General features: G+C 42.2%; 1 protein-coding gene across 1 annotated transcript; it reads right to left on the reverse strand.

Annotated features, from left to right (window-relative positions):
- Window positions 1–495: 495 nt before the first annotated feature.
- Pfn4 (profilin family member 4) lies at window positions 496–13,197 on the reverse strand. Its single transcript, XM_055626097.1, has 4 exons — window positions 12,180–13,197; window positions 4,954–5,091; window positions 3,982–4,087; window positions 496–643 (listed from the first exon to the last, which is right to left on the reverse strand). Exons 1-4 carry the CDS (start codon window positions 12,294–12,296, stop codon window positions 615–617), a joined length of 390 nt encoding a protein of 129 aa, XP_055482072.1. The 5' UTR covers window positions 12,297–13,197; the 3' UTR covers window positions 496–614.
- Window positions 13,198–13,281: the final 84 nt, after the last annotated feature.

Here is a 13,281-nt window from a genome sequence, read left to right on the forward strand (position 1 = left end):
AGTTAGGTTTGTATTTCCCAAGCCCTCTCTTGAGCAAAGAAGCAAACCATTTCCTCCTTAGAAGCAATGCCTAAAGGGTGCAGAAGGGTGCACTCTTGGGTGCACTGAAGGGCATACCGAAGGGTGTACCAAAGGCTATACTGAACAGTGCACTGAACTGAAGGGTGCACAGAGGGTTACAAAGGGTGAACTGAAGGGTGCACAGATTGTGTACAGAAAGGTATACCAAAGGTATACCTAGCCTGGGGCTGCTATCAGGGAAAGAAAGAAGCTTCCTTTTCAGGAGTGTCTACAGCAGAACCCTAAATTATTAAAATAGGTTCTTTCATTGTCCTGATCATGCAGTGTGGAGGTAAGACTCCCAACAGACTTCTGTGTGAAAGACTACTAGTGTATTCAGGTTTCATGTCAGTGACCAATGCTTAAAAAGGAATGAGCTGGTCAGGTCCTTCTAGTCAGAGATGGTGACCTCTTGAGATAAGAAAACTTGCTTCCTTAACTCAGTCTTTGTTTTAATCTCCAATTCAGTGTTTTTCAACCACAAAATCTTTTTCTTAAGGGTCTATACTTTTCTTCCAAAATAGCAAACTTGTCTTCACTAGTTGTCTGATGACTTAGTTTCCTTTTTTTCTTAGATACTCTCCTGAAAGAAAACACAGCATGTTAATAACTTAGGGAGTAGTGAACTGCCATTACAGTATATTGTAGAAGTCTGTGTCTATGAGGAAAGACAGATGTATGCACTCCTCAATTCTATTTCACAGTGATATTTGATCTGCTCTACAATGACTGGTTCTCCATGCAGAGAATGAAGGTGCACATACTTATCACAAGATGTATAAAACTGTGAATGCACACAGGTGGGGGAGGGCTAAAGGAACAGTAGAACCTGCTGCTCAGTCCTTATGACTAGTTTATATCTACATTTATAACTGGTCAATAGCACTTCAATTAAAAAATCTGTTAATAATAAAAATTTTGAAAGCTGTTCATTCATCAAAATTTCTACTTGTTTTCTTTTTAGGATTTATTTATTTTACGTAAATTAGTGTTCTGTCTGCATGTACACCTGCATGCTAGCAGGGGACATCAGATCACATTATAGATGGTTGTGAGCCACCATGTGGTTGCTGGGAATTGAACTCCAGACCTCTGGAAGGGCAGCCAGTGCTCTTAACTGCTCTTCAGCCCCTCTACTTGTTTTCTTAAGCCAACTGCTGGTTCCTAATCCACTTGCCTTCCTCTACTGCAACCATAACAGATGAAATGGTGGGAGATAAGGTCTGTATTAAGTGTCAGTAGACATTTAGTCAGGTATAGTGGCATACCCTTGTAATCCCAGCACTTGAGAGTTAGAAGCAGAAATATTGCATCAAGTTCATGGGCAATCTAATCTTCTTGGTGAGTCAATCAGGGCTATATAGCAAGATTTGTCTCAGGAAAAAAAAAAAGTAAGACCTTTAAAATGTAGACTATAAAAATTACTGCCAGGCAAATTCAGCAAAATGAATGATTTTTTTTTTTAATTCATGTATGTTATAAATCTGGCAATAAAGTCTTAGATGATATTCTCAGGAGAATTAACAAAATGCCCAAACCATGAAACATCTGTTTCTTTCCATGTGGATGTCAACACAAAGAGGCTAGTTCTCACATGTGGATTTAATTAAGACTCTCACATGAAGGAGCCTTTGGTTGTCTATTTAGGAATTGTCATAGGAAGTTTAAGGAAAAACTATAGTTCTTTAATAATTTCATACTAATCTTTTAAGACTGAGGTCTAGAATTAGCAATGTTAACATTTTACCAATGCCTATGACCCACCAAAGTAGTTGTTTTAAAAATAAACCTGATGGGAACTAGATAAGCTAAGCTAGATGGCTTAGTAGTTAAGAATACTGTCTGTTCTTCCAGAGGTCCTGACTTCAATTCCTGCCAACCACATCTATAATGTGGTCTGATGCCCTCTTCTGGGATGTAGGTGTACATGTAAATAGAGAACTCATGTACATTAAATAAATAAATAATAAAAAACCCTGACTGACTTGTGTGAAGTTATTTGTCTATTTACGTCTTAAAGCTGTTACTGTCATGTTGTTAGAATCTTCCATAAAACAAACAAAGTAACAACAACAAAAACCTGAGACACGGTCTTACCATGTAACTGCCTGGCTTGAAACTATGTAGATCAGTCTGGCCTTGAACTCACTGAGATTTGCTCACCTTTCCTGAGTGCTAAGATTAAAGGCATATGCTACTATACCCAGAGATTAAAAAACAATTAATCCCCATGATTCTTTATTTCTCAGATTTTCTATAATAATCAAATACCTTTTGATAGAGAAAGACAATTGTTGGGTGTAACACATGCCTGTAATCCCAAAATTTAGTGGGCTAGAGCAGGAGAATTGCAGGTTTGAGCCCAGTCTGGGGTACACAGTGAAACCATATGTCAAAGAGAAAGAGAGAGAGAGAGTCAGAGTGATGAGGAAGCATAGTTAAGGAGAGTGACAACAAGTGGCGGGTTGGCAGCAGCTCGGTCCATTCTGTAGGAGCATCCAAACACTTCTAACATACCGGGTCCCTTCTTCCAACAGTGGGCTCTGCCTGGCATACTGTTAGCTGTATTATTATTTGGAGTCTTTTGTAACCTTGATTTAAAAAGAACAAAAGCTCATAAAGTCCTCATTATAATGAAATCAGGGAACTTTCTGGTCTTCTTTATGGAATTATCCTTGGATCTGAGCTGATAGGCTAAAGCCTGGCTTATTGAAAACCTACTTTCATTTTATGAATGCTTTAATGGGATACATTAGCTCAGATTATAGATCTCTGTTCTGGTTTCTGCTCCTACTCTACTGAAACTGGGTCTCCTTTTCTGGTACTTAATTTCTCAGATATTCATTTGAGGTTTGCTCACTAGAGCTTTCCCGGATTCTGTAAGGCAGAAGTCATTCACTTTTCTGTTTATCATCAACATGTATTAATTTCCTACTCAAAATTATGCACTGTGTTAGATATCAGAAAGGAGGATGATTTAGAAGGCATGTTGCCTTCTGGGTTCATAATCCAGATTGACAAAGAGCTCTAATGGAAATAATGATGGTAGTGTGCATAAACTATCCAGCACTGTGGAAGAGATGTTCAGATCTGAGTTGGACCTTCAGTTATGATTATGAATGTGCTAACGAATTGCGAAGGGCATGAACAGAACAGAAATGTGTATCTGGCAGATAGGATGACATCTACAGAGTCATGAAAGGCAGAGGATATGTCTTATCCAGCTTTGGTCTGAGATAGTGTAGGGTACATGACTGGACAGCAGAGTTACTTGCTGTAAGAAGGAATGAATGCATGACTGCTTTTCTTGCTAGAAGGCCCTACTATTTCAAAGGACTGTTTTAAGCAATTCTAAGATCATTAGAAATTCAAAAAAGATGCAAAATAAAACAATGTGATTTTCCATTTGCTATGATCAACCCTCACTTTGGCTCTCTATTAAATCTTATTTTTATTCTTTTACAAGTGTAAACCAGGTAAGGGGACTGGAGTACACACAAACAAGATAGCTGTTTCTCTCCTAGCTTCTCTGTCCTACAGGGTGGGCCCCTAACACTTCCTTGCTTTTTAACCTGCCTTCTCTCTGCTCCCTTGTTCATCTCTCTTGCACATCTTATTAACGTGGGAATAGGGGTAAACTAGATGAAACAAATCAGGGTCCTCAGAGAAAATAAGAGGCAGGGTAGAGGCTTCACCATGATCCCAAACCAGGGAAGAAAGCAGTTACACTGTAAGGGGACTGACAATGCTGACTCCCTGAGAAGCAGAGAGGAGGCAGAATCCCAGCAGGGCTCCCAGCCGTGGCATCCACATTTCCCATGGCTCCCCTGGGTCAAGCACCTCTGAATCCCCCCCAAACTCCCCCTTTCTCCCCCAGCTAGTTTGCGTAGGGTCTCAAACCTCACTGGGAAGTGAACTTACCCAGCTTCTCTGTGGCTTCTACACAGACACTAGGATACATGCCTGCAATGTAAGTAGCCACCAGAAGGTACAGGTGGGTCTTCACCACTACCACACCAGTGTTTTCCTGGACAAAGAAGAAAACCCAACATTCTGCCTTTGGTCCAACGTAAGACCAGCAGTTACCCACAGACACTTAAAAAAAAAAAAAAAGAAGCTATTTCCTGACTTCTTTGTATTCATGTATGTGTGTTTTAGTCTTCTACTCCTTTTTAGAAATTTATTAGTGTCTTCTGAAAAGGTTTCAGCCTTTTGTATTAGTATCATGCATATTGTGAAGAAAGGTTCCTGGAAAGAAACTGTACAGATTAGAACTCCACTGACTGTGTAGACATTGGAGTTGCAGGTCCAGATATAACTATGTATTCTGGGATAATTTAACCCCTTAGTAAGCAAACTTTGCCCACCTCTGTGTCTGACGTAACATGCTTATGCCTAACGGGCATAAACTTTTGGAATGTGTTTAAACACTCCCACCTGATCCTCGCTTTACCGTTTGTATCTATGTGTCTGTCCTTTCTTTATTCCCTCACTGCTCTAGTCAGGGTTTCAGGACCCAAGGCAAACAGGTTGTGATTGTAGCACCCTGAAGGATCAGGAAGAGATAGCTCAGTTGACGAGTGCAGAACATTTGTAACAGCATATCTCACTGAGAATACTTCAGACAATTCCTTTCTTTTCCTTCACTTCATTTCAGTGCTTTCTATCAGACCCAGAGACTTCCACATTCTAGGCAAGTTCTCTACCCTTGAGCTCCATTCCCAACCCTTCTGGGAGTATTTTTCAGATATGCCTTCCTGGTACTACGTTGCTATCTGAATGACTCAAGATCATAATGACCTATTCTGTTTGGCAGAGAGCAACAGGAGGGTTAAAGAAAATTGAAGTAAAATTCTTAAGTTTTTATCCATCTGTCAAACCTTGAATACTTACATTTTTAGCATAGAGAGAAGAGTCATCTGACCGGACACACTTGTAATCCTTTTCCTTGAAATACAACCCTTCCCTTCGGGTTAGCAATGGGTTTTTGGCAAATCCATTCACAAGTGTTCGAACATCACTGGGCATTATCTGCAAACAAATAGGCCAAATCAAAAGATCATAGCCACTGAATAGTTAAATTTGGTCGACTGTCTGTTTTCTAAATGGCCTGAAGGCTGAGAATGGTTTTCAAATTTTTTGTTTTGTTTGTTTGTTCTTTTGAGACAGGGTCTCTCTGTGTAGCAGTCCTGACTGTCCTGGAACTCACTCTGTAGACCAGATTGGCCTCAAACTCACAGAGATCCACCTGCCTCTGCCTCTTGAGTGCTGGGATCAAAGGCGTGCGCCACCACCACCTGGCTTGGTTTTCACTTTTTTTTTTAATCTTAACTTAGGTGCTTTAATAAAGTAATATATCATATTTTCAATTTATTATATAGCTAATTAAATTATAAGCCATATATTATTTTTAAATATCATTAAACAAGAGACTTACATTAGTTTATTCACTTTGTATCCTAGCTGTAGCCTCCTCCCTCCTCCCCTCCCAATCCCACCCTCCTTCCCTCATCAACTCCTATGCCCCTCTCCAAGTCCATGATAGGGGAGGTCCTCCTCTCCTTCTATCTGACCCTAGCTTATCTGGTCTCATCCAAACTGGCTGCATTGTCCTCCTCTGTGGCTTGGCAAAGCTGCTCCCCCATCCAGAGGAGGTGTTCAAAGAGCTAGCCACCGAGTTCAGGTCAGAGACAGTCCCTGTTCACCTTACTAGGAAACCCACTTGGATACTGAGCTGTCACAGGCTACATCTGAGCAGGGGTTCTAGGTAATATCCATGAATGATCCTTGGTTGGCATATCAGTCTCAGAAAAGACCCCTGTGCCCAGAATTTTTGCTTCTCTTGCTATGGTTGTGGAGCTCCTGTCTTCTCCAGGTCTTACTATCTCCCCCTTCCTTCATAAGATTCCCTGAACACTGCCCAAAGTTTGTTTATGAGTCTCATTTTCTGCTTTGATACACTGAGGGGTAGAGTCTTTCAAAGGCCCTCCATGGTAGGCTCCTGTCCTGTTTCCTGTTTTCTCCTTCTTTTTATATCTGTCCTGTTTGCCTTTCTGAGTGAGGATTGATCATTTTACCCAGGGTCCTCCCTTCTAGCTCACCTTGTTTAGGTGTACAGATTTTTGTAGGTTTATGCTATATTTTATGTCTAATATCCACTTATAAGTGAGTATATACTGTGTGTGTCTTTCTGTTTCTGGGATACCTCACTCAGAATGATCTTTTCTAGATCCCACCATTTGCCTGCAAATTTCATGATTTCCTTGTTTTTAATTGCTGAGTAGTATTCCATTGTGTAAATGTACCACAATTTCTGTATCCATTCCTCAGTTGACAGACATCTGGGTTGTTTTCAGGTTCTGGCTATTACGAATAAAGCTGCTACAAACATGGTTGAACAACTGTCCAAAACCATACAATGGAAAAAGGACAGCATCTTCAACAAATGATACTGGTCTAACTGGATGTCTACATGTAGAAAAATGCAAATAGATCCATGTTTATCACCCTGCACAAAACTAAAGTCCAAGTGGATCAAAGACTTCAACATAAAACTAGATACACTAAATTGGTTAGAAGAAAAAGTGGAAAAGAGCCTAGAACTCATTGGTGCAGGAGACAACTTCCTGAAGAGAACACCAACAGCACAGGCTCTAAGATCAACAATCAATAAATGTGACCTCATGAAACTGAAAAGCTTCTGTAAAGCAAAGGACACTGTCATTAGAACAAAACAACAGCCTACAGACTGGGAAAGGATCTTCACCAACCCTGTATCTGAAAGAGGGTTAGTATCAATATATAAAGAAGTTAAAAAGCAACAAATCAAGTAATCCAATTAAAAAATGGGGAACAGAGCTAAACAGAGAATTCTCAGTAGAGGAATATCAAATGGCAGAGAAACACTTAAAGAAATGCTCAATGTCCTTAGTCATCAGGGAAATGCAAATCAAAATGACCCCGAGATTTCACCTTAAACCCATCAGAATGGCTAAGATAGAAAACTCAAGTGACAGTACATGCTGGAAAGGATGTGGAGAAAAGAAAACCCTCCTCCATTGCTGGTGGGAATGTAAACTTGCATAACCACGTTGGAAATCAATTTGGTGCTTTCTCAGACAATTAGGAATAGCGCTTCCTCAAGATCCAGCTATACCACTCCTAGGCATATACCCAAAAGATGCTCAAGTATGCAAGGTTTACACTTTGTAAAAAATGACTAGGAAAAAAAAAAAAAAAAAAGGAAAGAAAGCAGTTTGACATAATACCATTACATGAAATTCAAGTTTCATTATTCATAAAATTGTATTAGCAAATACCCACACCTTCTCTTTTGTGCATTATCTATGGCTGCTCTTCCATAACAACTACAGAATTCACAAAATTACTTTTTGTTTTGTCTTGTTTTTCGAGACAGGGTTTTTCTGTGTAACCTTAGCCATTCTGGACTCACTTTGTAGACCAGGCTGGCCTTGAAAACACAGCAATCCCCTGCCTCTGCCTCTTGAGTACTGGGATTACAGGTGTGTGCCACCTCACCCGGCCTCAGAATTATTTATTCTTACAGACTATGTGGTCCTAAAGCACTTGCAATGGTTTTTAGTAGAATAATCCTTTTTGTTTAAAAGTCACATCTACAGGAAAAGATTTTCTGAAAAGGATTTCAGGGGCACAGGAAATAACCTCAGAAATTGGCAAATGGAATCACGGGAAATTAAAAAGCGATGTACAGCAAAGAAAACAATAGCCAGAGCAAAGTGACAGAACACAAAACACAAAATAACCAACTACATACTGGACAGGGATTGACATACCAAAGGTATCTCAAGAACTGCAAAACTCAAACACCAAAATGCCCAAATCACCCAATCAATCAATCAATCAACTGAATAAATGGTTATTGAAAGAGATAGAAAAAGAACTTGAACAGATACTTGAAAAAATGAGATTTAGCTTTCAGAGAAATGCAAATTAAAAACTGATTTGAGCCTGGCAGTGGTGACACACACTTTAACTTTTAACTCCAGCACTTAGGAGGCAGAGGCAGGTGGCTCTCTGTGAGTTCGAGGCCAGCCTGTTCTATAAATCAATCTCCAGGAAAGCCAGGCTGCACACAGAAACCTTGTCTCCAACCTCCCCACCCCCATCCTGCTCTGAGGGCCTGGAAAGATGGCTCAGTTCTTAAGAGCACTTGTACTCTTCCAAAGGACAGGAGTTCAGTTCCTAACGTCCATGTCAGGTAGCTCACAACTGCCTACAACTCTGGCTCCAGAGGATTTGCAGCCCTTTTCTCGCCTCCAAGAGCACTGTACTCAGATGCATATACATATGAAGGAATAGTTTTGGAGAGATGGCTCTGTGGTTAAGAGCACTTGTTACTCATGAAGAGGCCCTATGTTCAGTTCCTAGCACCCCCATGGTGGCTTATAGTTCTGAAGGCACCAGGCATGCACATGGCACAAACACATAAATGCAGTTAAAACATTTAGACACAAAACAAAAATTACAAAACAAACAAAAACCCTGCTTTGAGATTCCATCATGTATCAGTCAGAGTAAGTATCAAGAAGACAAAAATGAGGGCAGGGATTAGCTCAACAGACAGCCTGCTTAGCATGCCAAAGCTCTGGGTTTAATCCTCAGCACTGCATAAACCAGCATTGTATTCCATGAATATGGTCTTAGCACGTTCGAAGGTAGAGGCAGGAGGTTCAAGGTTATCTTTGGTTACCCAGCAGGTTGCAGGCTAGTTTGGGCTATATGAAACCTTATTCAAAAAATAGAAAATAAAGAAGAAAACAAACGACAACAAATGCTGGCAAGGATGTGGGGAAAGATAGAAGGAACTCTTTTTCTTTCTTTTTTTGAGGCAGGGTTTCTCTGTTTAGCCTTGGCTGTCCTGGACTTGCTTTGTAGAGCAGGCTGGCCTGAAACTCTCAGAGATCCGCCTGCCTCTGCCTCCTTGAGTACTGGGATCACAGGTGTGCGCCACCACGCCTGGCTGCTGATAGGAGGAACTCTTAATTCACTGCTGGAATAAATGTAAACTTGTCCAGCCACTATGGAAATGAATATGGAAGTTCTCAAAAAACTGCACCTAGCTGGACCACTATTGGGTACATATAGCTGAAGGACTTTGAATCAATAAAATCTATCTGTCACCTCAGACAGTAGGTTTTTATTGTTGTGGTTTTCACAATGGCCTGGAAATGGAACCTACTTAGATGCCTGCCAATATATGAATGGATAAAGAAAATGTAGTACACATATACAATGCAATTTTATGCAGACATAAAGAAATTTAAATCGCTGGATATGGTGGCACATGCCTTTAATCCCAGCACTTAGGAGGTAGAGTCAGGAAGATCTCTGTGAGTTTGAGGCCAGCTTGGCCTACACAATGAGACCTGTTTGGGGGTCGGGATGGAAATCATGACATTTGCAGAAAATAGCTGTAGTTGAAATGATTGCATTAAGGGTTAATAAACCATACTCTGAAAAACAATCATCACAATTTCTTTTATATATAGAATTTAGGTTTAAAATTATGTGTCCTTTTATCCCCTCCTTCTTCCATAAGACTGACGAGACTTGATAAGCTATGGGCAGATGGCAGGGGAAGAGAACTCCCCCTTTAGGGTGGACTAGGGGATGGGGATAAGGGTGAAGAGGAAGGGAGGGTGGGACTGAGAGGAATTGAGGAAAGGGGCTTCAACCGGAATATACAATAAATAAATTGTAAAAAATAAAAAATACAAAACAAAGCAAAAAAATTATGTGGATGTAACTGGAGAGATGGCTCAGCAGGTAAGAGCACTTGTTGATCTTGAAGAGGACCCAGGTTGAGTTCCCACTGCCCACCCACACTGTCTAGTTCTAGAGATCTGAAGCCCTCTTTTGTCCTCGGTAGGCACTACATGCACATGGTGCACAAACATACATGCAGACAAAGCACTTATATGTATAAGACAAATCTTTACCGTTATGTGTGTATATATGTACACACATATATATTTGCTAATGTGTGTTTGTAAGTGACAAAATTAGGAAGGGGCTCATGAGAGGTGAGGCAGATCTCTTAAGGAATGTGGGAAATAGAAGAGTGGGACACATGATAAGAAAACAGCAGGAATTAAGGGAGGAAGCTGAAGCAGAAGATGGTATAGAGAAGGGAACTGGGGATGGGAATGAATGAAAACAGGTATACTGACATGTTGGGATCAGGCTGTACTTTGCTCTAAGTTACTCCGTATTTCGTAAAACAGTGTTTTCAGTGTGTCTTGCTCTGAGAGACTCCATTTTGAAGAGAGAGGATGACTTCAAACCTGGATGGTCATAAAAACAGTCCATCTGTCCAGCACTACCCACATAACACAGACTGAAAAATGATTTATTCCTGTGCTGAGACAGAAGAAGCATATGGACAAATTAAAATATCAGAAAAAACCAGGCCCAAGAAATTATGCAACAGACCAAGGAAAGGATGTGACTCCCTCGCTTAGCACTGAGATGGTATTGGTTCCTACTGACCTGGACCTGTCCCATCTATCTGTCTACCAATCTGTCTGGATCCTCCTTGTCCCTCTGTTCCTGGAGCTGGTCTTTTGTTTGTTTACTTTGTTTTGAGACAGGGTTTCTCAGTGTAGGCTTGGCTGTCCTAGACTCACTTTGTAGACTAGGCTGGCCAGTAGTTCACAGCGATCCACTTGCCTCTGCCTCCCAGAGTGCTGGGATTACAGGCATGTGTCTACTGGAGCTGGTCTTAACTCTGCAACTTCACTCTCCAATTTGTGATCTGAAGGAGCCACCACTGAAGTTTCCCCAGATTCCTTCCTGAAGCTCTGGTTCTGTTAGTTTATCAGTAGATATTATAAAGTATCTACTGATATTCTACCGACTTCCCTTCTTTTCAGGACTGAGCAAACTCCTGAACTCTGCTGTGCCATCTTAACACTTTACTGCCATTCTGTAATCATATGTAAATATACATACACACATATAACTGTGTGATCCAAGAGTTGATATTAGTAATTAAAATAGGAATAAAAAACCCTGTAATCACTCCAGTTATAGTTACCAAGGAAAACAGGCATATCTACGAAATTGATGTCACAGAACTATTATACCTTGCAAAATTATCATTACTCAATAAATTTTGACATTGTTGAAGACAAGGAACAGGACAGGAGCAGTCCACAGAGGACCTCTGAAAGACTTTACCCACCAGGGTATTGAAGCAGATACTGAGACTCATAGCCAAACTTTGGGCAGAGTGCCGGAATCCTCATGGAAGAAGAGGAAGACAGAAAGTCCTGGAGGGGACAGAAAGTCCTGGAGGGGACAGGAACTTCACAAGGAGAACAGAGCCAAAATACCTGGGCCCAGGGGGTCCTGCAGAGACCGCTACTCCAACTAAGTACCATGTATGGAAAGGACCTAGATTCTCTGTTCAAAGGAAGCGCATTGGCTGCTCAGCCTCCAAGTGGGTTGCCTAGTAAAGGGTACAGGGGCTGTCTCTGACATGAACTCAGTGGCTGGCTCTTTGATCACCTCCCCCTGGGGGCCGGGGAGTGAAGCCTTGCCAGGCTACAGAGAAAGATGATGCAGCCAGCCTGGATGAGACCTGATAAGCTAGGGTCAGATAGAAGGGAAGGAGGTCCTCCCCTATCAGGGGATTAGGGAAAGGGCATAGGGGGAGAAGAGGGAGGAGGGTAAGTAGGACTGGGAGGAGATGAGGGAGGGAGCTGCAGCAGGGATACAAAGTGAATAAACTGTAATAAATAAATATATAAATAAAATTAAGTTAAAAAAAAAGATACAAATGGGCTGGAGAGATGGCTCACAGGTTAAGAGCACTGGTTGCTCTTCCAGAGGTTAGGAGTTCAATTCTCAGCAACCACACGGTGGCTCACAACCATCTATAATGAGATCTGGTGCCTTCTTCTTGTGTGCAGGTGTACATGCAGACAGAGCATTATATAAATAAATCTTTAAAAAAATACAAACACGTTCATATTTTTACATAGTTCACCCACACTACATATATGACAATGCCATGATGAAACCAGTATTTTGTATGTTAACCTAAAAAATATCTTAAAAACTTTTTTCCCTCTTACATTAAATCCCGGTGATGTCACACACAGGCTCCTTTCCTGGAGTTTGATGAGGGCTGCACTGTCCACATGCTTCGTCCCCAGTAGGGTGTCTAGCAGTAAGTTTTGCAAGTGACTCATGGCTCCTCAGCTCTGAACCGGAAACTGTAGTTGTAGGCTCCACGTGTGAGAATACAAGTGCCTCTGACACTTCAGTGTTAGTATCAGTGTGTGTCCTTTAAAATGTTGGAAAAGTGAAAATGGTGGTCCACAACCCAGTGCTTACCAATACTCTGATGGGAAAAAACAAACAAAAAAACCAAAAAACAAACAAAATAGCTATGTAATGATTTACCGAGATTCAAAAACAAATGTCCAAGCCTGTTATCTCAGGTCCTCTAGGGGCAGGAAAGTCCTAAGTTAAAGGCCAATGGGACCCTACCTTAAAGAAAAAAAAAAAAAAAAAGATCTGCGGAGACTCTATACAGATCTGCGGGGGAAGCTCGGTGATCCTCCGCTCAGTCCGCAGACCCGCAAAAATGAACAAGTAAATAAATGAAAGCAAAGTAAAGCAGAAACAAAAAGAAGCAACCAGTCATCCAAAAAATCTCAAAGCCGCCCACGAAGGAGAAACATCGAGTTAGAATGGATAACCGTCTCATTCCTCCTCCTTGACCAGACACTGGTCCACAGACGCGAGCTCTAAGACCACACGGGAGGCTCTGTACAACTGCGTCCACCGCCACGTGCCGCCATCTTGGACGGCTCTCCCGGGGGCAACCGCCACAAACGCTCGTTCACCGCAGGTGCCTAGCGGGGAGAGCGCCCCTCTCTCGCCGCTCCCCTCTGGGGCGTGACCGACGGGAGGCGGGCAGCCCAACGGGGGCCGCCAACTAACCACCGGACACCGCGGGGGCCCCGAGGGGCCACGCTCCGCCAGGGGGGCGGGCGTACGCGGGGCCGGGGTCGCGGGCGAGAGCTGATTGGCTGCGACAGCTGCCCGTTAGAGCGAGACGGGCGCGCTGCCTCGTTCTCGGTCCGCCGCCCGCCGCGGCCTGAGGGCCACCACCCTGCCTTGCGGCCCGACGAGGTGTGCGCGCCTTGGTTGTCTGACCCCCTCGTAGGC

Source organism: Psammomys obesus, unplaced genomic scaffold (assembly GCF_907164565.1).
Source record: "Psammomys obesus unplaced genomic scaffold, mPsaObe1.curated_primary_1811, whole genome shotgun sequence".
Taxonomy (NCBI): Eukaryota; Metazoa; Chordata; class Mammalia; order Rodentia; family Muridae; genus Psammomys; species Psammomys obesus.